Here is a 27,959-nt window from a genome sequence, read left to right as displayed (position 1 = left end):
TTAAAAGATCTGCTTGCTTGTTGTCCTGCGAGGGGATGTAGGTCACCTGCAGGACCAAGTTGTGACAGGAGGCTAGGTCCCATATCAGCAGGGTCAGCTTGCACAGCTGGTAGGCCTTTGTTCCTCCCTGTTTGTTGAGGTACCACATAACAGTGGTGTTGTCAGACACTATCAGGAGCACCCTTGGGACTAGAGGGGGAATAAAGGTCTTTAAAGCTAGGAAGACTGCTGTCATTTCCATGACACTGATGTGCTTGGTCTGTAGAGAAGGGTGCCACTTTTCCTGGACCCTGTAGGATGCCAGTGTTACACCCCAGCCTGAATCTGAGGCATCTGTATGCATTGTTTGGGTTGGGATGGAAGTCCCGGGTTTAGTTGGACTTGCTGAATCCACAAGCTTATTTCTCTCTTTAGACAGTGAAGGAGGGGAATATCCTGCTCTAACTGATGTAGGTGTTGGGACCACATGTTTTTAGGTACCACTTAATTGCACATATGCATTCTAGTCAGTGGCAGCATGGGGATGGTTGCTGCCATTAAGCCCAGAGACGAAGGAATTGCTTTGACGTCACCTTCTGGGAGTGGAGGATTTCCTGGAAGTGGGAAGTCAGGGAAAGAACCTTGTCCTGTGGGAAAAACCTTAATTTTGTCTGTTCTGATTTTGCAGCCTAGGAAAATCTTGTCCTGGCCTGGGTTCAAGGAGGACTTTGGGAAGTTGATGGTAAACCCTAGATTTTGCAGAAGGGACATGCTGAAGTGCAGATGCCTTGAGAGGGCATCTATGGACTCTGCTAGTATTAGGATGTCGTCCAGATATGGGTAAATCTGGATTACCTGAGTTCTGCAAGAAGGCAATGGTTGGGGCTAGGCACTTTGGAAAGACTCGGGGGGGGGGGGGGCAGTGGATATACCAAAGGGCAAGGCAGTAAAATGGAAATGAGAGAAAGGTCCAGAGAAATGCAGGAATTGTCTGTGGGAAGTCCTGATGAGAATGTGAAGGTAGGCTTCTTTTAGGTTCAGGGTGGCCATGAAGGCCTTGGCCGGAAGAGTGGGTAGTGACAGCATTTTGATGGAGGGTACCTGAAGGTGTAGATTTAGAAAGGAGAAATCTAAAATGGGTCTCCAAGGACCATCTTTTTTGGGTTCCAGGAAGAGACGTGAGTAGAATCCCTTTACTTCCTGTCCTGAGGGGACAGGTTCTATGGTGCCTAGCTTTAGTAGTTCTGACAAAACTTGTGGTAGGAGATTAATTTGGTTTTTGGGGCGAAAACAAATACTTTTCCTGGGTGGTTTTTCTTTCCAGGACAGGAAGTACCCTTTTTGGATAATGGATAGGACCCATTCATCTGTGGTGATGGATTGCCAGAGGGGGAGACAGTGGGGAAGGCATGCAGAGAGTGGAAGGTGGGCAAGGCAGTCACGCATTATTGGGACGTCCTCTGTCCTGAAAGGGCTGTCTGGGATGAGGCGGTGGAGCATTAGGTCTGGACGAAGTAGGTCTTCTTGCCCCTCTTCTGGATCTGGAAGAGGAGGCAGCTGTCTGAGGAGGGTTGTGCCTTACAAAAGTGGTTTTAGCAAGGTAGTTCCTACAATACTTGGGAATGGGGGACACCAGCAGATGTTTGATGTACTGCAATCTTTACTTTTTTCGTGCAGATTCTTGAAGAGGTCTGCAGATTGTTTTCCAAAAAGGAAATTGTGATCCGGGGGGCGTCCAAGATTTTGGACTTGAAGTCTTCTGGTAGATTCTGTAGTCTCAGCCAGGAGTATCTCCTGAGGACAGAAGCAGATGCTGCAGAGCGGGCAGATGCATCTGCAGCACCGTAGCTGCATCTGATTGAGTGCCTGATTACTTGCTGAGCCAAAGACAGTTTGCAGGCAATGTCAGCCTTAATGGGACTGTCAGGAATAGAAGCCAGCATGGAGGAGACTTGAGACACTACGTCTAGAGCATACTTAGTCATGTGGGTCTGACAATTTATGGCTTTGAAAGCCAAAGTGGAGGATGTGTATACCTTCTTTCCCATCCTATCCATATATTTGCTATCTTTATCAGGGAGTAGGAGGGAGGCGGAAGGCAGCAGTCTTGACTGTTTATCAGGAGCAGTGGCAATAATAGCTGGGTCCACCAAGGGTGGTTTAACTAGGAATTTTTGCTCCTCTGGTACTTTATAGAAGTGGTCAGGGTGATTAGGGGCCGGAGGCTGGGAGTCTGGGGCCTTAGAAGCTGAATTAAAGGCATCCAAGTAAGCAGGTAGCACCGGAGGGACAGCTGAAGGGGAGGGTGATTCCACTTGAAGCAGCTCAAAGTACCTCTTTTGGGTGTCAGTCATTTGGGAAGTATCCCATTTGAAGTAATCTTTCATCTTGGTGATGGTCTCACCAAAGGTAATATCCTCAGGGGGAGAAACCCCTTCCAAAGATTCTTCATCAGGAGAATAATACTCCTGGGGAGCAGCAATCTGAGAGGTATATGAAATAGAGTCTTCTGAGGAAGAAAGGGAAGAATCATGCTATTCCTCCCTAACTTGAGAGGTCATGGGTGGGAGGGAAGAGGCAGATGCTGGCCTAGAGCTCAGTAAAAGCAGAGTAGTGAGGGCTGAGGCTGAAGGCCTAAGGGTTATAAAGGCCTGCATGAGAGAGAAAGTGAAAGCCTGCCAATCTGGTATGGCTTCTGGAGAAGAGGAGGTATGCTTGTTTTTTTGCTTCTTTTTGGCCGGGGTGGAGGTAGGAACTGGCCTGGAGTCAGATTTTGAAGTCATCATTTTCGAAGTCTGGATCTCAGTCGGAGGTACCGCAGAAACTGGTTCCCCCTCGACATAGATGGTAGTCGGTGTCTGGGCAAGCTCCAAGGACGTGCCAGTCATCGGATATGCAACGGCTTCTTCGAGGGACATCACTGAAGTCGACAGATCCGCCGAACGCTCAACTCCTAGATCAGTAGTTGGCGGGGTGTCGGGAAGCGAAGCGACAGGTGAGGAAGGCCTAGGAATATTGGCCTTCTTTCGCGGATGTTCAGGTGCAGCGTCCGAAGCGGGATCCATTCTAAAGGCTAACCGTTTTAGGCGCTGGTTTTCTAGATAGAGGTTTAAAGCGGCCAGACGGCTGCATAGGGTCTTTGGCACAAATGATTGACAAAATTGAGCAGGAGGAATGGTCATGCTTCCGGCCTAAGCAAAAAACACACCTATCATGGGCATCTTTATGGGGAATCTGGTGCCCACATTGGCACTTTCCCTTTTTGCCTGACATCAGCTAAAGGCTACAACAACCAAGCTTAAGCAATAACAATCGGCAAAACCAGAAAAACAGAAACCCAATAGGTTACTTAGCTTTACTGATGCGACGCCTGTGAAGGAGCGATTGTATAATGCGTAGGTCGTCTGCGACTGAAAAGTTCTAAGGATTGTGTGTGCAGACGTCACATTTAAGGCCCCTGGTTTATGGCGTTATGTCTGACATACGCTGCAACAGCCAAGCTGAAGCTTTTGTATAAGAACCAACGTACGAGTCGCCTGAGGGCAGATAATTCCACAACTAGAATACTGCAACATAGGAATAGAAGGACATCTGTAGTTAATCTTTCTAGCTATGCTCTGTCTGATTCTGATGTCTCACTATTAAGTAAAGGCCTGAAGCTTATACCATCTAATGTAGATACAATGGTTGATGCCCTGACAGATTTATGAATGTTTGTGAGGAACTTAAGCTTGAAAATGATTTGTAAAGACACATTACTTAATGAACCTAATGTTTGTAAAAAATCCAGCTTATTTGTTCCTTCGAATGGCCCTTTTTAATGATATTTGTCAGAAAGAAATGACAGTTTTATGGTAAAAATCTTGCAAGTAGAATGTATAATTTATCAGTGCAAGAAAATTAAGCTTTATGTAAGTTGGAAAGGAACAGTGATATTATTATAAAACAAGCTGATAAAGGTGGAGCAGTGGTGATTTTAGATAAAGAGGTTTATGATAACTGTATGCACAAATTTCTGGATGATGCATCCATGTTCACTGTAATTAACGAGTCAGATATATCTAAGGCTATTAGTAATGTGAATATGACAGTTTATGAAATGTAGTTAAATGGTAAAACAAGTAATGATTTATTTAATTATTTTACTGTTCCCTGTCCAAGGATACCAGGTATACATGGACTGCCAAAAATACACAAGAGTTTCACCCTCCCCACAATTAGACCTATTGTCTCTGGGGGGGGGGGTGGATAGATAATGGAACCTATCTCATACTACCTACAATCTGTTCTTAGTATACATCTATCCCTGATTAAGAGCTATATTAAAGACAGGGAAGATTGTTTGTCCCATTTATATGAGTGGTATGAAAACCATAAAGGCTGTGAATTTTTGTTGGCTACTTTGGACATTGAATCTTTGTTTACTGTGCTCCCCAATGATATTGGTATAGAAGCAGTACAACATTTTCTATGTAAAAATACAAATTTTGATGGTAGAAAAGTAGAAATTTTGTGTGTGCTACTTGAGTTGGTTCTGAATAACAATGTATTTATGTTTTATGAACAACTGTACCACCAAAAGATTGGTGTAGCAATGGGGACATCAGTGGCGAATAAATATGCAAATATTACTTTAGCTGAATGGGAAGATAAATATGTACAGCAGTGTCCTGAAGTGTTTAAAGGGAAAGTGCTGTTCTTCCAGCGTTTTGTTGATGATGTATTTCTGTTATGAAATGGCACGAATGTGGAGCTAGAGACATTTATTGAGTATCTGAATCAAACTACTAGTTACTTAAATTTTTCAATGAACTATTCCACTGACAGTATAAATTACCTGGATATAAAACTAGAGAAAATGGGTGACAGCATTATTACAATGGAGTACAAAAAAGATGTACAGGCAAATAGATAAATCAATGCTGAAACCAAGGTGCTTAGGATTTCCCTCTCTCTTCCCCCCTTGGCTGACCTGGTGTGACTTAGTTTGAACTCTACATTTACCTACAAAACGGAGTCTACATGACTGCAATTGGTCATTATAACAAAATCAGTTTCTCTCAGCATTTAAGCAGACTGAACTCTACATTTACCTATAAACGGAGTCTACAGGGCTGCAATTGGTCACCATAACAAAATCAGTTTCTCACAGCATTTAAGCAGATTGAACTCTACATTTACCTACAAAACGGAGTCTACAGGACTGCAGTTGGTCACCATAACAAAGTCAGTTTCTCTCAGCATTTAAGCAGATTGAACTCTACATTTACCTACAAAACAGAGTCTACAGGACTGCAATTGGTCACCATAACAAAATCAGTTTCTCTCAGCATTTCAGCAGATTGAACTCTACATTTACCTACACGGAGTCTACAGGACTACAGTTGGTCACCATAACAAAATCAGTTTCTCTCAGCATTTAATCAGATTGGACTCTACATTTACCTACAAAACGGAGTCTATAGGACTGCAATTGGTCAGCATAACAAAATCAGTTTCTCTCAGCATTTAAGCAGAGTAGGTTGCACACAAAAAGCATTTGTTAAGCTTTCACTTACAGTGCTGTGTAATTAAGCAGGTCACCATTTTGGTCAGCCATAGGGCTCTTTTTTCTACTTGAGTGTTTGCCTCCTTCCCCTGTAACTTAAGTAAACTGACTTTTACATTAAGAGCTGTAATACTTACCTTATAGCTTTAGGACACCTTATTGTAAACTGCAATAGCCCTGCTACACTCGGGCTCTCTTCGCTCCCCTCCCTGCCCCCAATTCCCTCACGCCCCCAGTACCTCTAAATTTAAAGTACTATAGCCACTCCCCCACTTTCTAGATCCTATCAGCTTTCATCTGGGATAATTCCTCCCACCCCCATTCTTCTACCTACATTTTAATAGCACCTATTAGCTTTCATCTGGCATTCTCCCATCACCCTTCCAGTACCTTTACCTCACCACTCTATCTTCTGGTGTTGCATCACCAGGTAAAACAGTTCCTTAACTCACTAGCTGAATCACAAATAAAGACATACGCCTCTTCACTACCCTTCTTGTTCGCTCCTTACCTTATATGAAAACCAGTTTCAAATGGGATTTCAGGTCCTGAAAGGCCATACTATCACCCCAGCTGTAAATCCTCCCATCTTCAACCATACTTACAGTACTAGGTCCTATCCAACATCTTGTTCAGTTCTATCAACATCTCAACCCCAGGCACATTAGCTCTAGATCCAAACACTACCACAAACTAATAAACAAATTCCTGAAGTTCATCACCAAGTATAGACTTAACCTAATACTTGGTGGTGATATTCACCCCAACCCTGGCCCACCCACTTCAGATACACATACCCCCTTCTACTTGCAATCTAAGCTACAAACCTACAATTAACAGGCCAACTAACTGTATCCTAGCCTGTCATCTCAATATTAGTAGCATTAATAACAAGGTACATGAATTGCATGCGCTTCTGGATGTCCACTCCCCTGAGATTCTATGTTTATCTGAAACCTGGTTAAAACCTAACACTACAGACAATGAAGTGTTACCACCTGGGTACAACATACACAGGCTGGATCGTGCTTCCAGGAAGGGGGGTGGGGTAGCTGTACTCTATAAATCTGAGTTGAATGCCACTATAGACATAATACAACCACCTCAGATTAATAACTCAGAAATTCTTGCCACCAAATTGCAACTTAATAAAAGTAAATGCATTAATATCATCTGTATGTACATACCCCCAGGTAACAATATATCTACACTTGAAGATATCCTGCACTGGCTATCATGTCACTACCCCCAAGAAACCCTACTACTTGGAGACTTTAACATAGACTGGGGCACCTGTTCCTCAGAACCCCCAACCACCCATATTAACCTGCATGCATTTACACAAATCATATCCACCTCTACCAGGATTGGTAAACCCAACCAAAAAGAAAGCATACTTGACTGGGTAGTCATAAATAGCCACCCCCAACTGTACACCTCTGGTACCCTCCCTGATGGCCTAAGCGATCACCTTCTCACATATGTAATTAAGCACAAAGCCATTAATTCCCAACAACCCTTACTCAGAAAGGTTAAAAACAATAAAAACTTTGACCCTGCCAAATTCCAACAAGAACTAAAGTCATGTAATTGGTCTATTCTAAAACACCTCCCCTTAGAGGAAGCAGTAGCATACTTTAACAACAAATTCCTTGAGATCCTTGATGTGCAAGCACTTGTTCGTTCCAAGAGAACAAAGGCAAAAACTGCGCCATGGCTTTCTAAAGACTCTAAACTCAAAATTACCCTTAGAAACAAAGCATGGGCTTTATGGCATTCTTCTAAAGACCCCCAAGATCACATTAAATACAGGCAATCCAGGAATGAAATGAAAAAATCCATTTTACAAGACAAAAAACAATACTACTGTAATTTACAGACAGTAAATCAAAATAACCCTCAGAAGTTTTGGGCAGGTTTAAATAATCTACTACATCCTGGACAAACTTCAACCCCAATCACTGCTGCTACTATTGATAAAACCCCTGAAGATGTCTCTGACAGTTTTAACCGATTCTTTACGGAGACAATTCAAGCCCTAGATAGTCAACTACCTCCTAGGTCCCCTGGTCCTGAAAAGTACCACCCCTAGAAACCTACTAGCATTCAGCTTCTAACAAGTCGCCACTTCACTTATCCGTACCTTGATCAAAAAATTAAAACCCACTACACTTTCTGCTGATCAACTCCCTGCCAAGTACCTACAAAAATCAGCTGATGCTATTGCTTACCCCGTCTCAATACTAATCAATCGAACCATAGTAGAAGCTAAAATTCCCACCTTCTGGAAAATATCCTATGTAATCCCACTTCACAAAGGAGGCAGCTCTACTGAATTCTCCAATTATAGGCCAATAGCAAAGATTATGGAAAAATGTATTCATAGACAACTCATGCATCAGCTAATCTAGAATCACCTTATGGCAGACACTCAGCATGGTTTTCATCCTCATCACAGCACTACTTCAGCCCTCCTAGCCTTTACCAACACCATAAACCATAATCGCAACAATAACTATATATTCTCAGCCCTCTTCTTGGATCTTTCCAAGGCATTCGATATGGTTGATCACCAACTTTTAATCCACACCCTGCAAACATTCTGTCTAGATACTAGAGCCCTTCAATAGTTTCAATCCTACCTGAATGGTCGACAGCAGGCTGTCCTCTGGCAGAACAAACTCTCTAATCTTCTACCTAACACCTTTGGAGTACCACAAGGCTCTATACTAGGGCCCTTGCTGTTCTCAATCTTCATTAATGACCTTTATACTGTCATCCCAAAATTTGCTCGGCCACATCTCCAATAGAGTTATGGTCAGCTACCCAGACCACCTTTAATACAATAGAAAACTGACTTTCTGAACGTCGTCTGATACTAAATCCCAAAAAACTAAAATGCTGTTATTTTCACCAACACGTAGGTCTACCGCTTTCACCTTTACCAAAAATTCAAATGATGGCACAATAATCTCCCCTGACCCCTCTACAAAACTATTAGGTGTCATCATAGATAATAATCTGAAATTCGACCTACTTGTTAACCAAACTATCAAAACCATCAATAAAAAACTAAGGTCACTTTACAGAATAAAAGCCTTCCTAACCCCTCCAGCTAAAAATTGCCATAGCTTACTCTCACCTTCTTTCAGCCCTTCTGTATGCATTCCCTCTACTCTCAAATTTAAACAAGACTGTCCTTAAACTCTCAATTTGCTACAACCACATTGCCAGGTTTGCCACTGGGCTGCCTTTTAGGACACATCATTGTATCAATCTAAATCAGCTTGGGTGGCTTGAACTACTCAGCCTAATCCACTATAACCAACTGATTATGGCCTATAAAATCCTCTATAATCCGGACAATACTCCTGCACTTAAAAATATTATCACCCCCTATAACAATCCTAGACCGCTTCGATCCTCTAACAAACTACTAATTCAGACTAGCAAAATTAATAACACAGCCGGTGACTCTCTCTTTGCAAACTGTAAGTAGACCCTGGAACTCTCTTCCAGCTAATATTACCTTACTTTTTACCTTAGGCCAATTTAAAACTAGACACAAACAACATTTGGCACTTAACTGGCTATGTCAGTGTATCAAGCCTGGCTAACTCTCTCTAGAATGTATAAAAATCTGTTAACCAGTTTTCTGTGCAATTTAATTTAATCCTGACTTATGCTTGGAATTAACTCTAACCTGTGGAACGTGTTTAACTTGCTTACTTATGTAATCACTGTAAATAGTCTGTAATATGCAATGCTGGTATTATGTTATGATGTATCTGCTTACCCTTGGAGCGTTTCTCCCCGGGCCTCCGCTGAAAATGGACATGCATCCAGTCGGGCTATCCCGATCAACAAATGTAAAATAAATAAATAAATAAAAATACATGCACCTCATGTGTTTAGAGGTATAGTCAAAGGACAGATGTTGAGAGCCTGTCATCTCAATACTAACAATGTACAATGTGACAATCAAATAAATTATATGATTGATGACTTTACTATACAAAGCTAAGGGGAAGCCTTGTTAAAACAAAGAAGTGAGGTTTTAAGTATGAGAGGGAATGAAGTTTTGCTTTATTTTTCATCACAGTGTAAAGACAGGGGTGGCCCTTTCGATAGGAAAAGTGAAAATAAACACATGAGATATGTTACTACATACAAAAGAAGAACCAGTGGTGTACGACAGATTATAGAAAGGAACTGGAGCATTTTAATGACTATGCCTGACATTAAGAAGCTGGTAGGTGATAAACCCCTCTTTGCATATCGCAATTGTCCAACAACATTTATGTTATAAAGATTTAAAGAATCCATCATAGAAACATGGAAGCATTAAAAAAGGCACCTTCCCTTGTTTAAATTGCACATGTTGCAAAGACATAGAGAGTAACAATATTTTTAAACACCTGATAACAGAAAAAGAGATCAGATTTAATGGGTATGCTACTTGTAATACAATAAATATAATTTATCTGGTCTCGTGCACGAAATGCCTTGCCTTTTATGTAGGCAAAAGTAACAGGAAGCTACAAGATCGGATTATCAATCAGAAATAAGAAGAAAGGTAGATACAAATGCTCTTTACAAGCACATTAGTGAAGCAAAAGATGAACACACTTTCTTTTCAGGGTTATTGATGTAATAATGAAAAGGAAGAGAAGGGGTGATCTTAATAATGTTGTAGAGGTTCGTGAATATGAATGGATAACTCACTTAAATGCCGACTCTAGACCAGGCTTAAATTCAGCTGTAAGTAGTAAGCCTATACTGAAAATGAAGCAAAATGTTTTATAACCATTCTTTTATGAATGTTTTCTATATGCATACTTTTATAGGTATGTTTTTTATGTATGTTTTTGTATGTATGCTGAAGCTTTTATATGCATAGGCACTACATGGCTTTAAAATTTTAGCTGCACCACAACTGACTGAATGTGTTTTTCTATTGGGCTGTTGTATTTTTGAATTGTATGAAGTGACTGTTGATTTTAACTAATGCCCACACACTGAAGAAGGGACTTTTCCTGAAAGCTTTGTGGAGTAATAAACCTGGTCTTTCACTGACGTTGCATGTCCATTATTGGATTTGCTTAGATTGCTGTTTGTTATAATTAGGGCCAACAGAAAAAAATAAGGGACTTAGAAATTCAAGGATATAATTGGTATGGTAATCAAGAAAAGTAGTTTTTTTTTTTTTTTGCATATTATATTATTTTATACTTAATAAATCCAGGAAATGACATCTTGGTGTTGTGGAATCCATTTAAGTCAATTTCAAGTCTTTTAAGGCTATAAAATTAATAAAAAAATAAAACAAAGGCTATATAGCTGTAAATTATGTACTCACAGAGGAATTCGTTCAGCAACACCCACATTTATGAGGACACGTTACGATGCAGTACTTAGGAGTATGAATTAAACAGGTTTCTCTTATGGTAGGGAGGATAAGGATATGTGGAAGAGAGTAAACAAATGATAATACAAAAACTGAGAAACTGGAAGCTTTTGTTTATGGATATGGAAAGTAAGATACGTAGAAAATGTTTTTAGTTCTTTTAGTTTTATATACATTTCTGGCATATTTTTACCAACCAGAGTAGAATTTCTGGGCAAAAACTAATAAGAAGTTGAAAGAATTTATTTCGGAGAAGAAGAGGGCGAGAGTTAAGTGGGATAAATTAATCCTGCCAACAGAACAAGGTGGTTTAGGATTACCTGATCTGAAGGAATATTTTACAGCTACAGAGTTAATGCTCATCATATACATATACACGCAGACAGTTTTAATTCAAAGTGGAATGGGATGATGATGATGACAAAACGGTGGGAAAAGGGCTAAAGAAATAAGGAGAGAGTGGGATTTTAGATGCAGATCCATGAGGAGAATAACTACCACCACACAGAATATTATATTCATAAAGTTACAGAAAGAATTTTAAGAACTAAGCCAACACATGAATGGAGAAAAGAGATTTTGCCAACAGTGATGATTGCAAGTAGGTGTGACGATTGGGGAGAGATGGACGAAGGCTGCCAGCCTAGTCAAATAGAATTTGATACATAATTCTATGAACTGTATAAATAAATGTAAAATACAGGCATGTTTTCTTGAGTGTAAAATAACATTGTGAAATGTGGAACTGCAAAATATGTGACAACATTGCAATCTACTGGCCCAGTAAAGCATGTTGTGACCCTTTCATGTTTCACAAGTTGGCTCCAGTGAGTCTGGATGAAGGTTTCATGCCCATTGTTTTAAGGCTAAAGTTTATGACCAGAATTTACATGTGGAAGGTGCTTTATTGCTCTGGTTCTGCTAGAGTGTATATGTGAAATGCCTTGTATTGTTGTAGTTTACTGAACAGGTGTTAGTGTGCTAAATAATGCAGTGTTAGTGTGCTAAATAATGCAGTTTGTGGCCTGAGAAAACTTAAGTGTCAAAATGATGTAATTTGGGAGGACCTCAGCAGAACTGTTGGTTAGTGTTTAAAAACTATTGTTCAGTGAGAGACTGAGAGCATTTTGATCTTGATATCCAACTTATCAGCACTCTGCCTTATGCTCACATGTACGTTTTAGCACTGTGATTTCTTGTAGGAATAATTAAAGCTAGTAAAGATTAATTAGGTATTTTTCTTTGAAATCAGACCTGTACTACTGTATTATTTTAAGTTTCTGTGTAATCTCTAAACTCTTAGATATCTCTGTGGTGTAGTAGTTTTGTCTTGTGTTTTAATTATTTTTTATTAAATATTTTTAAAACCTTCTACCTGTGGCTGGTTTATGTAGAGATAAAGTATGCTTTAGAATACATTATGAGTTTATTGTAATAAGTCCTTTCAATAAGCCTTGAGACTGATTAGTCATACTATCATTGGATTATAATACTGCACAGTAATAATTGGACACCCTTTTAATGGCCTTTTAGTAGTCGATAATTAACTGGGTGGTGGCAGGAATTACTACTGTATGGTCTGGGTAATAGGGGCACAGCTGGAGAACCTGTGCCAGCCTTTTCCCAGGAAAGTCTGTGTGGTTGTATAACCTCTTCTCAAAGTGTGTGTGTATGTGTGTGTGTGTGTGTGTGTGTGTGTGTGTGTGTGTGTGTGTGTGTGTGTGTGTGTGTGTGTGTGTGTATCAGCTACCTGGGAAGAGACACGAAGCACTGGTTGGACAGAGAGGGTACTGGAGGTTTTAGCTTGCCCAGTTAGGCTGACACATGGACCCTACAGCTGTGCCAGTGGGGAGTCTTATTGGGGACCTGGTGAGCAAAGGAGCAACCAGCCCCAGACTAACTGTGATCTCTGTGTGCACTTAAGGGAAACTGTACTTTACTGTGTGTATTAATTATCCTTTCCTCTTCTCAGAGACGACCTCCCTGGTATTAGTGGCGAGGATTGAGGCTCCTTGATTGCTGGGACAGGGCTTGGCCGTCATATGTGGTTTGCAGTGGTGGGATCTACTTCACACACTAATTAGCTTGTAGTGGTGTGGGTAGAGCGAATTCCTGTAGCTTATGTACAGTGATCTCTAAAAGTGTTTTGTACTCAAACAGCCAAGCAGTGTATACTCAGAGTTCAGATCACAACTGTTTTATTTCTTTTCTTAGCTTAGTGTTAGTCAGGGTGAGCAGACAGCATGTCAGCAGAGGAGTATGAAAAGCTGACAAGGAGCCAGTTGGCGGAGATGCCAGGCTAGGGGGGCTGGTGCATGGAAACCTGACTAAGGTAGACCTGATTGCAGCCTTGGTTACAGCTGCATCAGAGAAGAGCAGCCTGGAGGACAATCAGATTGACAGTGGAGATGCAATATCCTCAGAGAATAGACAGCTCAACCTTTCTGCAGTGGACTTAGAAATCCAGCTGGAGCTGAAGAGACTTGAGGTGGAGGCCAGGCGTATGGAACTAGAAGCATCTGAGAGAATAAAGAGCCAAGAAGCCGAAGAACAGGGACGGCAAAGAAAGCATGAAAGGGAAATGCTGACTCTTCGCCAGAGTCATGGAGGTAATGGGGAAGGGAGTAACCAGACCCCAGAAGCACAAAAGGTCAGTAAATTTCTTCCACAGTTTAAAGAGGGGGATAATTTTGATAGGTTCATTCATATGTTTGAGCGGGTATGTAAACAGTATGAAGTTGACCAAAGGCTCAGGGTACGGTTCCTGACCCCTTACTCCATGGTAAAGCTGTAACTTCTTTAGCAAAAATGCATGACATTGACTGTTTTGATTATACTGCTGTAAAAAGACATTTATTAGAATGTTTTGAGCCAACACCTGAAATGTATAGGAAAAAAGTTTTGTGAGCATAGATGCAAGGCAGATGAAAACGTATGTGAATATGTTGTTGAACTGAGCACTTATTTTCATAGTTGGGTGAGTGGATGTCAGGTCACCACTTTTGAAGGGCTGGCAGACCTTCTGGTAAGGGAACAAGCCCTTAGCACTTTGCCTGAGGACATGAGGATCTGGTTAGCTGATAAACAGTTTGCTACTTCAGAGGAGTTGAGGAAGAAGGGAGACCTACCTAGCAAGCAGGGCAGCCCTGCACAGGAAAGGGACCCCCAGTACTGCTCATAGGTCTAAAGGAACCCATGGTGGGCAGCACAGACTGCCCCAACAGAATCCGCCAGTAGCAGGGGAAGCCACTAGTCCAGGTAAATATCTAGGACCTAGGGTGAAATGTTTTGAATGCAACCAGTGGGGCCATGTGGCATACAGGTGTCCATGGAGGCAAGGTAGGGAACCAAAGGTGAGGGAGCCAGTAAGTGGCAAAGACAAAATGCCAACAGTAGGTTGTCTTGAGACAGCAGGGGTATGGAACTACCATCCTGCAGATGTCCTGAGAGGGAAGGATTTGGATAAGGCAGGCCCATGTACTTATGCAGTTGCACACAGTCAGGCTAGGAGACAAGCATGTGAGTCTGGTAGCCTGGGGGAGACCCAGACAGACTGCATACTTGCAGCCAGGACTGCTGAGGTGGTTACTTCAGGGAGTGAGCTACGCTGTAGCAGTGAGACTGAATGAGAGCCACAGCTGCTTGTGGGTACTGATGTTCCCTTGGACAGGGTAACTAAAAAAGGTAGAGGTGAGTAGTAGTACCAAGGCTGACAGTGAGGCACCACTGTCAGAGGATGTCAGACATCCTGTGGAAGGGGAGCTGGGAAGGGTTACAAGGAGAATCTTGAAACAGGCTCAGCTCTCAGACCCTACATTGCAAGGCCTGAGGCAGGTAGCTAGGGAGGCACCTGATTCTCAAGGGAAGGGGGAATCTGTATACTGGAACAAAGGGATACGGTACAGAGAGTGGACCCCTGAGGGAGGGCTAGAAGGTGAGAGAGTACAGCAGTTGGTAGTGCCTAGAGCTTACCGTCTGGCGCTTCTAGCCACAGCCCATGATATTCCCTTTGCAGGTCATATGGGCATAAAACGTACAAAGACATATTATGCAGAACTTCTAGTGGCCTGGAATTTCCAGAGATGTAACAGCGTACTGCAGGACCTGTGAGCAGTGCCAAAAGGTAGGCAAGGCAGGAGACAAGGTGAAAGCTCCTTTGATGCATTTGCCTGTGATTGAGGAGCCATTTCAGAGGGTAGCTATGGATATTGTGTGTCCTCTGAGTACCCCAAGTTCTACAGGGAAAAAGTATATCCTAGTGATTGTCGATTATGCTACACGATACCCTGAGGCAGTGGCTTTGTCCTCCGCTAAGGCTGAGAAGGTGGCAAATGCTTTGCTAGAGATTTTCAGTAGGGCAGGTTTCCCAAAGGTGCCAATTTTATGTCAGACCTGCTGGCTTGTCTGTGGAAGTCCTGTGGGGTGAAGCACAAGACCACCCCCTACTATCCCCAGACTAATGATCTTGTTGAGAGGTTAAACTCTACAATCAAGTCCATGCTACAGGCATTTGAAGATCAGTTTAAGAGGGAGTGAAACAAATATTTGCCCCATCTGTTGTTTGCTTACGGAGAGGTTCCCCAGGAATCCACAGGTTTTTCACCCTTTGGGTTGCTGTATGGGCATAGGGTGAGGGGACCTCTAAATTTAATTTGAGATGAATGGGAAGGTGAGTGCGAGTCTCACAAGGAGTCTGTTGTGGCATACGTTGTAAACCTCAGGACAAGCCTCAGGGAATTCATGGGCTTGGCCCAGGAGAACCTGGCAGAAGCCCAACAACAGATAAAGGTGTGGTATACAGGAATGCTCGAGCTAGGGAATATGCTGTGGGGCAGCAGGTGATGGTTCTCATTCCTGTCAGACAGAACAAGCTGCAAGCAGCTTGTGAGGGACCCTACAAGGTGGTGAGAAAGGTAAGTGATGTTAACTACATGGTGGAAGTGCTAGGCAGATGGCAGGGACACAAACTGTACCATGTTAACAGGATGAAACCTTACCATGATAGGGAGGCCCTTGTGCTGAGCATTTGCAGTGGATTGCAGGAGGAGTCCGAGAGAGATCTTGTGACTGATCTCCTCAGTGAGGCTTGGGCTGACACCTCGGTGGAAGGGGTAGCAATGTCCCAGCAGCTAACTCCTACCCAGGCTCAAGAAATCCGAGCAATGTTGCAGGAATTTGGGGAAGTGTTCACTGGGAAACCAGGGTGCACCCACCCGGTGCAGCACCAGGTGGATACAGGACCCCAAAGACCTATTAGGCAGGCCCCTTATAGGGTACCTGAGAGAGTCAAACAGACTCTGAGGGAAGAGGTACAAGAGATGTTGGAACTAGGGGTGATTCAAGAGTCCAACAGTCACTGGGCCTCACCAGTAGTGTTGGTGATAAAGAAGGATGGCAGCAACAGGTTCTGTGTGGATTACAGGAAATTAAATAGTCACACAGAGTCAGATGTTTATCCCATGCCTAGGACAGATGAGGCCCTAGAGCAGCTGGGTGGGGCTAAGTATCTTACAACCACTGATCTTACCAAGGGTTACTGGCAGGTGCCTTTGACTCCCAGTGCTAGAGAGAAGTCAGCCTCTTTGACTCCTTTTGGCTTGTATGAGTTCACAAAATGCCCTTTGGGATGAAGAATGCCCCAGTGACTTTCCAGAGGCTGGTGGATTATATCCTAGCAGGAGCAGGAGGGTTTGCCCTTGCTTACCTAGATGACATTGCCATCTACAGCCATTCCTGGCAAGAGCACATTCAGCATGTCAGGGAGGTGCTGGGCAGACTACAGAGGGCAAGGTTGACCATTAAGCCGAGCAAATGTCAGGTGGGTATGGCAGAGGTCTCTTACCTAGGACACAGAGTGGGGAGTGGTAAGATAAGGCCAGAACCTGCCGAAGTGGAAGCTATTCAGGCATGGCCTGCACCTGTTACCAAAAAGTAGGTGAGGGCATTCTTAGGGACAGCAGGGTACTACAGAGAGTTCGTTCCCAATTATAGTATCACAGCTGCTCCCCTCACAGACCTGACAAGGAAGAACAGGCCAGATAAGATAGTGTGGACCCCAGCACGTGAGCAGTGATTCAGAAGCTTAAGGAAGCTTTGGGAGGACCCCCCTGTGTTAGCCAGTCCAGACTATAGCAAAGAATTTATTGTGCAGGTGGATGCTTCAAACTATGGGGTGGGGGCTGTACTTAGCCAGATTTCTTCAGAGGGAGAAGAGCACCCAGTGGTTTATCTCATTCATAGGTGCCAACCCAGGGAGGAATGCTATGCAGCAGTAGAAAAGGAATGTCAAGCCATAGTGTGGGCACTACAAAAACTTCAGCCTTATCTGTATGGAAGAAAATTCACCGTGATGACAGATCACAACCATCTAACATGGTTAAACAGAGCCAGTTAGCAAAAATGCTAAGTTACTAAGATGCAGCCTGGGGTTGCAAGCATATATGTCAGTGCAGCACCGCAGTGGGAGTAGCAATGCCAATGCAGATGGGCTCTCGAGACAGGGAATGGGGTGAGGTACACCCAGATAGACCTGACACTCCCAAGCGATGTTTCTCAAGGGGCACTTGAAAAACTAGCTTGAGTTCCCTGGGGGGGGACGGGGAAGAGATGTGACGGTTGGGGAGAGATAGGCGAAGGCTGCCAGCCTAGTCAAATAGAATTTGATACATAATTCTATCAACTGTATAAATAAATGTAAAATACAGGCATATTTTCTTGAGTGTAAAAGAATACTGTGAAATGTGGAACTGCAAAATATGTGACAACATTGCACTCTACTGGCCCAGTGAGGCATGTTGTGACCCTTTCATGTTTCACAAGTCGGCTCCAGTGAGTCTGGATGAAAGTTCATGCCCATTGTTTTAAGGCTAAAGTTTATGACCAGAATTTACATGTGGAAGGTGCTTTATCTCTCTGGTTTCTGCTAGAGTTGTTGTTGTTGCGTCTTTTGGCTTTTCCTGGTTAGGGGTCGCCACAGCGGAACTCCAGTCCGCTAATGATTGGCAGTTGATTTTTACGTGCCGAGTTACCAGCCCTGACGCACAACCTTCAACGAAGGTACGCCCATTCACGCATGTCTCACGCAGAAGACGCTCTAGCTGAGAATCGAACCGGACAGCGTCTTACTGTGAGGCGACAACGCTACTGCAGCACAACCACCACGGTCTAAATGCCTTGTATTGTTGTAGTTTACAGAGCAGGTGTTAGCTTGCTAAATAATGCAGTTTGTGGCTTGAGAAAACCTAAGTGTCAAAATGATGTAATTAGAGAGGTCCTCAGCAGAGCTGTTGGTTAGTGTTTAAAAACTATTGTTCAGTGAGAGACTGAGAGCATTTTGATCTTGATATCCAACTTATCAGCACTCTGCCTTATTCTCACATGTAAGTTTTAGCACTGTGATTTCTTGTAGGAATAGTTAAAGCTAGTAAAGATTAATTTGGTATTTTTCTTTGAAATCAGACCTGTACTACTGTATTATTTTAAGTTTCTGTGTAATCTCTAAACTCTTAGATATCTCTGTGGTGTAGTAGTTTTGTCTTGTGTTTTAATTATTTATTATCAAATATTTTTAAAACTTTCTACCTGTGGCTGGTTTATGTAGAGATAAAGTATGCTTTAGAGTACATTATATATTTATAGAGTTTATTGTAATAAGCCCTTCCAATAAGCCTTGAGACTGATTAGTCATACTACCACTGGCTTATAATATTGCACAGTAATAATTGGACACTCTTTTAAAGGCCTTTTAGTAGCTGATAATTAACTGGGTGGTGGCAGGAATTACTACTGTATGGTCTGAGTAATAGGGGCACAGTTGGAGAACCTGTGCCAGCCTTTTCCCAGGAAAGTCTGTGTGGTTGTATAACCTCTTCTCAAAGTGTGTGTGTATGTATCAGCTACCGGGGCAGAGAAATGAAGCACTGGTTGGACAGAGAGGGTACTAGAGGTTTTAGCTTGTCCAGTTAGGCTGAGACCTGGACCCTACAGCTGTGCCAGTGGGAAGTCTTATTGGGGGACCTAGTGAGCAAAGGAGAAACCAGCCCCAGACTGACTGTGACCTCTGTGTGCACTTAAGGGAAATTGTACTTTATTGTGTGTATTAGTTATCCTTTCCTCTTTTCGGAGACAACCTCCCTGGTGTTAGTGGTGAGGATTGAGGCTCCTTGATTGCTGGGCCAGGGCATGGCCGTCACTGTAGAGTTACAAAAATATGTAAGAAGGAGCTGGAATTTATTAGGGAAAACTGGCTAAGGAGCAAAGATATTGGGAGCAAATAACTATAGAGAAGGAAAGGTAACAGATTAGGATGAGGTCAAAAAGTTGTCTGGACCGCAGGTTAGAAACTGCCTTCCTTACCAATGACTGAAACAAAATACAGGCAAAGAGAAAGGGATAGGGGAGTCCTTAGCAAAAGATGTGCAGATGAATCTAGAACAGAAACTGTTACCAAAAAACAGATGATTAGTAGGATATAACAAATCATGCAGAATAACTATAAGAATCAAATCGGGGGGGGGGGGCTATTGGGAGGAGAGAATGGAAAAGTTATTTTACAAGGAGACATATATGTATGCCTCCCATGTATGCAACAAAGTCCAGAAGTTTTAGGTTTTTTGTTTTAAAGTGTTTGCATAGATATTTTACACCCCAAGCAGAATTGAAAGATTTTTTTTCCTCGGGGAGACAGCGAATGATGGAGGTGTAATGGGAAAGAAAGAGCTAACTGGAAAAATGTTTTTTAGGGAATGTAATGAGTTGACAAAGTTAAAAAAAATCCTTACATTGTACTTTGTTGGAAATGTTGGGGGAGCAAATGCTTGTAAACTAAGGAAATGATTCTTTACAGCTGGAACACAGGATATGAATTAAAACCTTACTAAGTTTAATTCTGTTGGCTTCCAAAAAGGAGTTACTAGAAAATGGAAATCAAAATCTAAACCAACTGTAACTGAATATTATAAAAGAGATAAAAGGACTGGAGGAGTGATCTTTAGAAAAGGGAATGTCTAAAATACATAGAAATACATGCAGAATAATATTCAGGAGGAGTAGTGAGGTTTAAGGGAAGCAGGACAAGGGCAATTTATTGTAATGTTGGAGTCAATGAAAATTATTAAAAAGAAAATGTACACTTCATGAAAACAACAATAGGAATGTTAAGGTTTGTTTTCTTATCTCTTACTATATGCATACATATGACACCTTTTAAAAATGCCATGATTAATAAAAGTGTTTCAAAAAATGTACCCACTGGTTACCTGTAGCTACGCACAAACTGCTGATTTTTTTATTGAAAATCACATTTAACAGCCCATTTAGGTTCCTTAAATGTGTGCAAGATGTAATCTGCATTTGTACTTTGAGTTTTACACTACTGATGGCGTTTTCTCATTTGGCTATATAATATGTTACCTATGCTATGACTTTGGAAGATTTACAAATATATCACATGCTACAACCTTTCACATTAAAGTAATAATTCAATCTGCTCCACAGTAATCACTCAGACTCTGACTGACGGCCATCTAACTATGATTCACTTTATGATCATCTCAACAGTTGTCACCAATCAGATACCACAAGGGAATTCCTAAGTGAATAGACTGGTTGAGCTGTTGAAAAATAAATAAGAGATAGATCAAATAGGCCAGGAACAATAAGATGCAGAAAAAATGTGCAGTATACTGTTTAGAGTCCAACAAAATCAGTCTTGACAAAAAACAAGAAAAAAGCATCAGCAAACTAATCAGAAGGGAAATCTATAGATAAAGCTGAAATGAAGTTGCCTGCTACAAGCCAACCTCCCCCCCCCCATCCTGAATGTCAGAGCTCCATAAAACCATAGGATTACCACTGCCTATCACAGTAACAATCATAATATGCCCTGCAGGGAATGTTTTCTGATCTTATTTTTTGATGGTATGGTGTACAGTACACGTTCTCCATGTTTCAAGTTCCTAAAATCTTGGGAAAGAGAAAAGCTGCAGACAAAACTAGTCTGAACCATCTAAGAAAAGTTCTGGCTTTACTCTAATACATTGGGCGTACATAACTCAAATTCTAATCTTCTGAAACAGCATGCAGTTATGACTTACACCAATCCAATTACCTAAACTGGCTCTCACGATTTGCAAAAAGCCCTAATATTATAATTTACACCCACATGACTTTCCCAGAATTTAACATTAACTGTCATATAGTAAAAAGAGTGACATACAGTACTATATGCCACTATTAGAGAACAAAACTTCAATTCAGTCATCACATCTCTATTCACAATCTTCTAAGCAAATCAATTGAAAAGTGAAATGGTTTGCTTCTTTTGAAAATGAAATATTGTATGGAGCACTACCTGCTAACTCAATTTTGTTAGAAGCAATAAAGCCTTTATTAGAAGAAAGTACAGTTGTGTTCCACTAGATGTTCAGGTAGATCAATGTTGCAGTACTGATTCTTGGGTCTTCCGGCCATGCAGACATCAGCAACTGGCCCAATTTCTATAGTCTTCTCATCATCTCTAGCCAATGGACATCCAAAGTCTTACATATAGATGCATGGGTATAAAAAGGGTGTCTGTCTGCACCATCTTTGGGTCTTTCTAAGGAGTGATTGGGCAGTCTGATACCAGAGAACAGCAAGACCTCCCCAGTTGTCTGAATTTAAGTGAAAAGGAGGAAAAAAAACATAGGAGGTAGACAGGGGATGATGGATATAAAAAGACTATCTGCAGGAAAACTCCTCTACCCCCCTACACACAACAAGGGGGAGGCAAGTGGTCAGCAGATAACAGGGTTGAAGGGTGGAAGTGTGTATTGTAACACTGATCTACTTGAACATCTATGTTTGTTTGTGTCTTTCGGCTTTTCCCGGTTAGGGGTCGCCACAGCGGAACTCCAGTCCGCTTATGATTGGCAGTTGATTTTTAAGTACCGGCTTGCCAGGCCTGACGCACAACCTTCAACGAAGGTACGCCCATTCACGCATGTCTCCACGCAGAAGATGCTCCAGCTGAGAATTTAACCAGACAGCGTCTTACTGTGAGGCAGCAACGCTACCGCAGCACCACCACCGCGGTTGTACTTGAACATCTATAATTATGGCAAATGGGACACAAGTATTATTATATTCTTTGTAGTTAGTGCTGCAGTACTGACACAGAAGGCATTATAAGAGATCTGGGAACACAGGTTGACAGCAACCTCTCTTTTGACCACCACGTTGCCACTGTGGTCAGAAAGTCCTTCTATGTGGCACATCTCATTACTAAGGATTTTGCATCCAGGAAGAAAGAGGTCATTGTCTCCCTCTACTCTTCCCTCATTAGGGCAACCATCAAGTACAATGCCCCATTTGGCATGTACCTCACTAGACACCTGCAACTACTGGAGAGGCCGCAAAAGTACCTCACAAAGAGGATCCTAGGCCTTAAACATTTGTCCTATACAGACAGACTCAAAAAACTCCAACTATTCTCTGTCTCATATCGCCTTAGAGATGATCTCTGCTTGACTTACAAAGCCATGTCTGACCCAGCTCTGTTAGAAATGCTACATCTAAAGAAATCCCAATCCCTCAGCACCACACGCTCCAGATACCTCAACCTCATTACCACAATCAACAAAACATGCTGGAGGGACAGGTTCATAACCCAGAGACTGCCCATGCTATGGAATAGACTTCCCATACATGTCAAACAGAGCACCTCACTGGCCCTCTTCAAGAGAAATCTTGATGAGTGGATGGGAAATAGAAAATTCACCCTGGGGATCACTCCCGTGTCTCTACTCGACAGAGGCACTAGGAACTAAGGTTGGGTGGCACGATGCCAGGGTAATCCTATGGGCTATGCTTGTAAAGGCTCCAGGGCCATTAGCCTAGTACACACCTATGAACCTCTGATTCTTGGGAGGATTCCCAAAGCTGAAAGTTGGGTGGTGGATCATCTGTACAATCATAGGAACAAAATATTTTGCAGGATGGCAGCAGTAAAACCCGCTCGAGCCCTGAAGACATTGCTTAGGTTATAGTGTATTGCCCCAAGATGCATGAGGCTGCCTCTAGGATGGCCTGGGTTGAACTAGTTTAAAGAAAGCAATGGTAGTCACCCGATGTCTGATGGAGTGGTCTTTAATAAGTCCAAGTAAATCCTTTCCATGGTGAACAGAACTTAATGTAGTTAGCTATCCATTTTGAAATGGTTTGTTTGGAGACAGGATTGCCCTGTTTAACCAGTGTGAAACTCACCGATGATTGCTGTGTTCTTTTAGGGGGTTTTGTCCCATTTATATAGTACCTGATCTGCCTGTGCACATACAGGGAGTGGAGGACTCAACCTGCCTTGTTCTGTAGATCTGTGTAAAAGACTGGTAGGAGTATACCCTGGGTTTAAAGTAAGCTCTGAAACTACCTTGGGCATAAATGATGGGTTTATTCAGAGGGTGATCCTCTTCCTATGGAAGACGGTTACATGTTCTTTATTCATGAGGGCTTGTAGTTCAGAAACTCTCCTAGCTAATGTAACAGCTATAAGGAAGGTGGTCTTCCAGGTGAGCACCTTTACAGAGGCAGCAGCAGAGGGTTCATAGAGGAGGAAGATTAGTTCTTCTAACACATCATTTAGATCTCATGCCAGAATGAGGTTCCTTCTGGGTGGTCTCAAGTGAATTATTCTTTTTAGAAAAAGTTTCATGTTTCAAAGATAGGTGGAGCACTGTGCAGGCAAGCTGATATTGATAGTAGGGATTCCAGGGGTTGGAAGTGCTGTTCCTAAACATTTTTCAGAAACCAGTAGAATTTTCTCATGTGCATCTCTGCAAATGGAATCATGAAAATGCATGATGCCAAGTACCCCAGTATCTTCAGGAATTTTCCTGTAGTAATGTGATGCTTTGGAAGCAGACCAGTCAGGTAGCCTGTCAAGAAAGCAATATTGTCTTGGGGAATGAAGGCTTTTTGTTTTGGGGAAGGAAGGCTTTCTGTTGAACTGAATCTAAGTGGGCTACCAGAAAGAGAATCCTTGTTTGAGGGAAAGTTTGAGATTTTTGAAGAGTTAACGTGATACCTACCTAGCAATCTACAGTGATCTGTAAGGAGTCTAAGGTCTCTGAGTTGGATCTCCTCTGAATGAGACAGTCAAAGTATGTGTAAATACGAACCCCTAGAGTTCTGCAATATGCTATCAGAGGAGCTAGACATTTTGTGAAATCTCTGGGAGCAGTAGATAGCTCAAATGATAAAGCAAACAACTGGAAGTGGAAGCCAGTTGCTACAAATTGTAGGTACTTTATGTAATTGTCTGCTACGGGGATATAGAGGTAAAAATCTTTTAGGTCTATGGTGATCATGCAGGCATCTTTGAAAATCATGAGATGCAATTTCTGCAATGTACGCATTTTGAATTTTGGGATGTTGAGGAACTTGTTTAGTTTGGAAAAGTCCAAGATGGGCCTAAAATGCCCTCTTTTCTTGGGACTAGAAATATCCTTGAGTAGAAACCTTTTTTCTCCTGTCCTGGAGGGGCTGTTGGATGGATCCTTTGTGAAGTGGCTCTCTGAGAATAGATGGCAAGAGACTTTCTTGCTCCTTTGATGGTTTGGAATGCCCAAGAAGGGTGGTATTTCTCTGAATTGAAAACAGTATCCTTTCTCTATGATACTGAGGACCCATTAGTCCCTAGTGATGGATTTCCACTGATTTAGGAAGGAGGAGAGTGCGTCCGAGTCTGAGTCTGGGCCAGAGTAGACAATTCTTCATCCTCTGAGGAAGAGGAATCATCTTCCTCCAGAAAAGCTACTTCCCTTCTCCTTTTAGTTGGGGAGACCTCAGAGGTGGAAGAATGAGAGGACTCTCTAGATTTCATGAAACCATAAACTCCTATGCTATGTTAAGAAGGTCTTGGGCTTCAATCGGAGAAGCAGTGGTTGGAGGAGGTAGCGTTGAAGCAAAGGAAGCGATTCATTTTGGTTTGGTAGTCCATTTTTAAAGGGGTGACCAGTGGATGCAGTTGTCAGACCACAACTTTGGTTGTAGTTTTGGCAGTCATGGAAGACATGGTGTCTCCTTAGAGGACCATGGCTAAGACATCAGAAGGGGAGGCCTGCAAAGCAAACTCAGAACCAAATGATGTGTCAGCCTCAGTGAAATTCATTGGTATGCCGGAAATTACAGCAGCCTCTCGAGGGGTTGCACCAAAGGATTCAGGCCTAGGATTATAAGACCTTAAGACCTACAGTTGAAGCTTTTTCACTAACATCGGAGTTCTTTCACATTCTGTCTTTCCAGTTTTTGGAATGATGCAAGCGCATGCCAGAGTCTGCAAAATCCCTGCAGTACGAGTGGATTATGACACCACAGAGAAAGCCAAAGAAGAGGATTACATATACTTGGGCAAGTACCTTGACCCTACTTGTGAGAATTTGTGCACAGAATTTTGCAGTCAGGACAGCTAGATATGTTGTGCTAAGGCCCCATTCAGAACAGACAAAATGAATGAAAATTTTATGCAGGATTTGCTTCCCACATTTCAAGCAATTGTTGACATTTTTGAACATTAAATTAGTAGAGAAATTTCCTCAATGGGGTACTTATCTGACTGGAAGAAGAAGAATGTGGTTCTCTAGAAACACAAGCTGACTGACTGGTATACTGAACAAACGTGAAGAGCATTGGATTGCACGGCGAGAAAAAACAGAAGATGGTGCAGATGGATGCCCTTATACCCTGACATTCAGATGTTGGTTTCCAGGCATCCATTGGCTAGGGAAGATGTAAAATTACAGGATATCACAGGAAAGAATGCGCAAAGACCTGGATGCATATGCCCAACAAGCAGCAAGGTAGCTGGTTGCAGGCTTCTATATGGCAGGAAGCCTCAAGAAATATTACTGCAACACTGACAATGAAGAATATATTGAATATATCAATGTATGAGCTGGTAAGTTATAACAATCTAATAAATGTAGCACTGAAAATGTGTCACAATGTTCCCTTTGACAGAGTTGCACTTCAGCCAGTTACTTCCCAGTTAGTGTTACTTCACCATAGTCAGTCTCGGTAATTACAGATCCCGTATACGAGAATAAAACATATAAAGTAAAGTTGGGATATAAGATCTAAAGTACGAGTTGTGTTTCATCATCAAAAAAATTATTTTTCAATAACAATATTCACCTACATCTCTAAAAAATAACTTACCTGCCACCCCTTGTCTGCAGTTCTGTAATAGGGGTAGTGTTTGGTGATGTGGGCATAGATACCACTTAGTGTCAGTTGTCTATCCGGTGCTGAAGAAATGGCCTGTACAATTAACTGAGCATATGAATAAGGTGGTTTTGAATCATCCTGAAGATAAAAAAAAAAAAGGTTAAGCTGCAGAGATTTTAAAAATGCAAGACAGATTTATATCACTTGAGCCACTTAGTCTGCCCTCTTAATGTTCTGCATTCTCCTTGTTGTCTACCAGTTTTCAGAACCAATACTTACATGTGCAATTAAAAAAGTGATGAAAGCAAAGGCGATCGAAGTGCATATGAACAATGTGGCCCTTTAATTCAAAGTTTATCTAAAACATGAGTTACAAAGAAATTATTTAGAGCCGAGTTAATTATTTTACTCATGAGTCTGGTAACCAGGTAAGGCCCACATGTAAATCAGGACCAATACTTAAGCAATTTGTTTATAGATACAGAGAAAGCTGAAGTGTGGAAATCAAAACAATGCCCTCTTGTCTGCAAATATCTGCAATATACTACTATAACAAATGTACAAAAAACAGCGTGTCTCTAGTGCGCAGATGACTAAAGCTCTAACTGTGATACAAGCAATGCAAAACTGAACACTGACTGGGGTAGTGGAGGAGCTGGCAAGAGAGGAGCAGGTGATACTAGCTCACCTATCCTGCAAGACATAAAAGCAGCTTAGACCACTGCAGTACTGACAACCCATGGAAATGGGATATCTTAGGAAAGGACACACAAAGACCTGGACCCATATGCCCAACAAGCAGCAAGGTAGCATGCTCTAGTCCAGGGATGGGCAAACTTTTTGATTCGTGGGCCACATTGAGTTCTAACATTTGACAAAGGGGCCGGAACAGGAGCAGATAGATGGCATGCTTTGAAAACATCACCTCATTGGGGGGAAAAATACACATCTTGGGATATGGAGAAAACATGTGCTTTAATTTCCAATGAAAATGAAGAAAAGCATTACAATAAAATCTCTGACTTCGAAATGAGTCTTTAAACACTGAAAATCAAATAAATGACCATTTTATTTTAAAGCACTGAAAGTTCTGTTATCCTTCAGGATGTCACCATTACTCTCCTCCTGACTGTCTTTTTTCAAAAACGGTAGGAGATGCAGATGTACTTGTCCTGTTCCTTTTATTCAATTTGTTTCCCGGTGCCAAAAGTCAACAACGACCAGTGCAAGGACGAAACAGTTGCAGCAAGTCAGTCTGTGAAGCGTTATATTTGATCTGCATGCGCTGTTTATTTTAACAACGTGCGTATCACGGAGACACACACATTTTAATGGGAGCAGTGTTGTTGGTCTCCGTTTTTAGCCAGCGCATCAAAGTCTGGAGTTAGTTTTGTTGTGGCGATTCTCAGGATGGATCTGAGGTGTAGGTCTGTTAACTTGGATCTGTGGCTGGCTTTGTTGATGTTCATGACGCTGAAGGTCTGTTCACACACGAAGGTAGAGCCGAACAAAGCCAACATCATCTGCTTTGCCTTTAGATTTGGAAGCGGCATCATTGAGTGAAGCATAGAAGTCATTTAGTTTCAGAGAGCTGAACTTCTCTTTTAAGGCAGGGTCGGACTGAAGGCCGATCAGTTCGAGCTGAAGCTCCTCTGGAGCTGTTTCGGGTCTTGTGACAGAGGAAAGGCCACCAATTGAAGTGACTTGTCAATTTTGTCGAAATCCAAAACCGACGGCAGAATTCTCCGTGCAGTGCATCCAGTGACTCACTGTATTTCTTTACTTTTGCTCCGGCCTCTTTCAGCGTGGCTAGTCTAGGAAAAT

At 42.1% G+C, this 27,959-nt stretch overlaps 1 protein-coding gene across 3 annotated transcripts in view; it reads right to left on the bottom strand.

Moving 5' to 3' along the window:
• FOXK1 (forkhead box K1) overlaps positions 1–27,959 on the bottom strand; it is a 1,462,137-nt gene that overhangs the window by 628,424 nt on the left and 805,754 nt on the right. For all 3 annotated transcript variants that reach the window (XM_044089495.1, XM_044089496.1, XM_044089494.1), the window contains exon 4: positions 26,127–26,273. In XM_044089495.1, the coding sequence (XP_043945430.1) occupies positions 26,127–26,273 (147 nt within the window). The remainder of the gene's footprint in view (positions 1–26,126; positions 26,274–27,959) is intronic.

This window comes from Protopterus annectens, chromosome 12.part0 (genome assembly GCF_019279795.1).
Source record: "Protopterus annectens isolate FY-2018-M chromosome 12.part0, PAN1.0, whole genome shotgun sequence".
NCBI lineage: Eukaryota > Metazoa > Chordata > Ceratodontiformes > Protopteridae > Protopterus > Protopterus annectens.
This window is presented reverse-complemented; position numbering and strand designations above follow the sequence as displayed.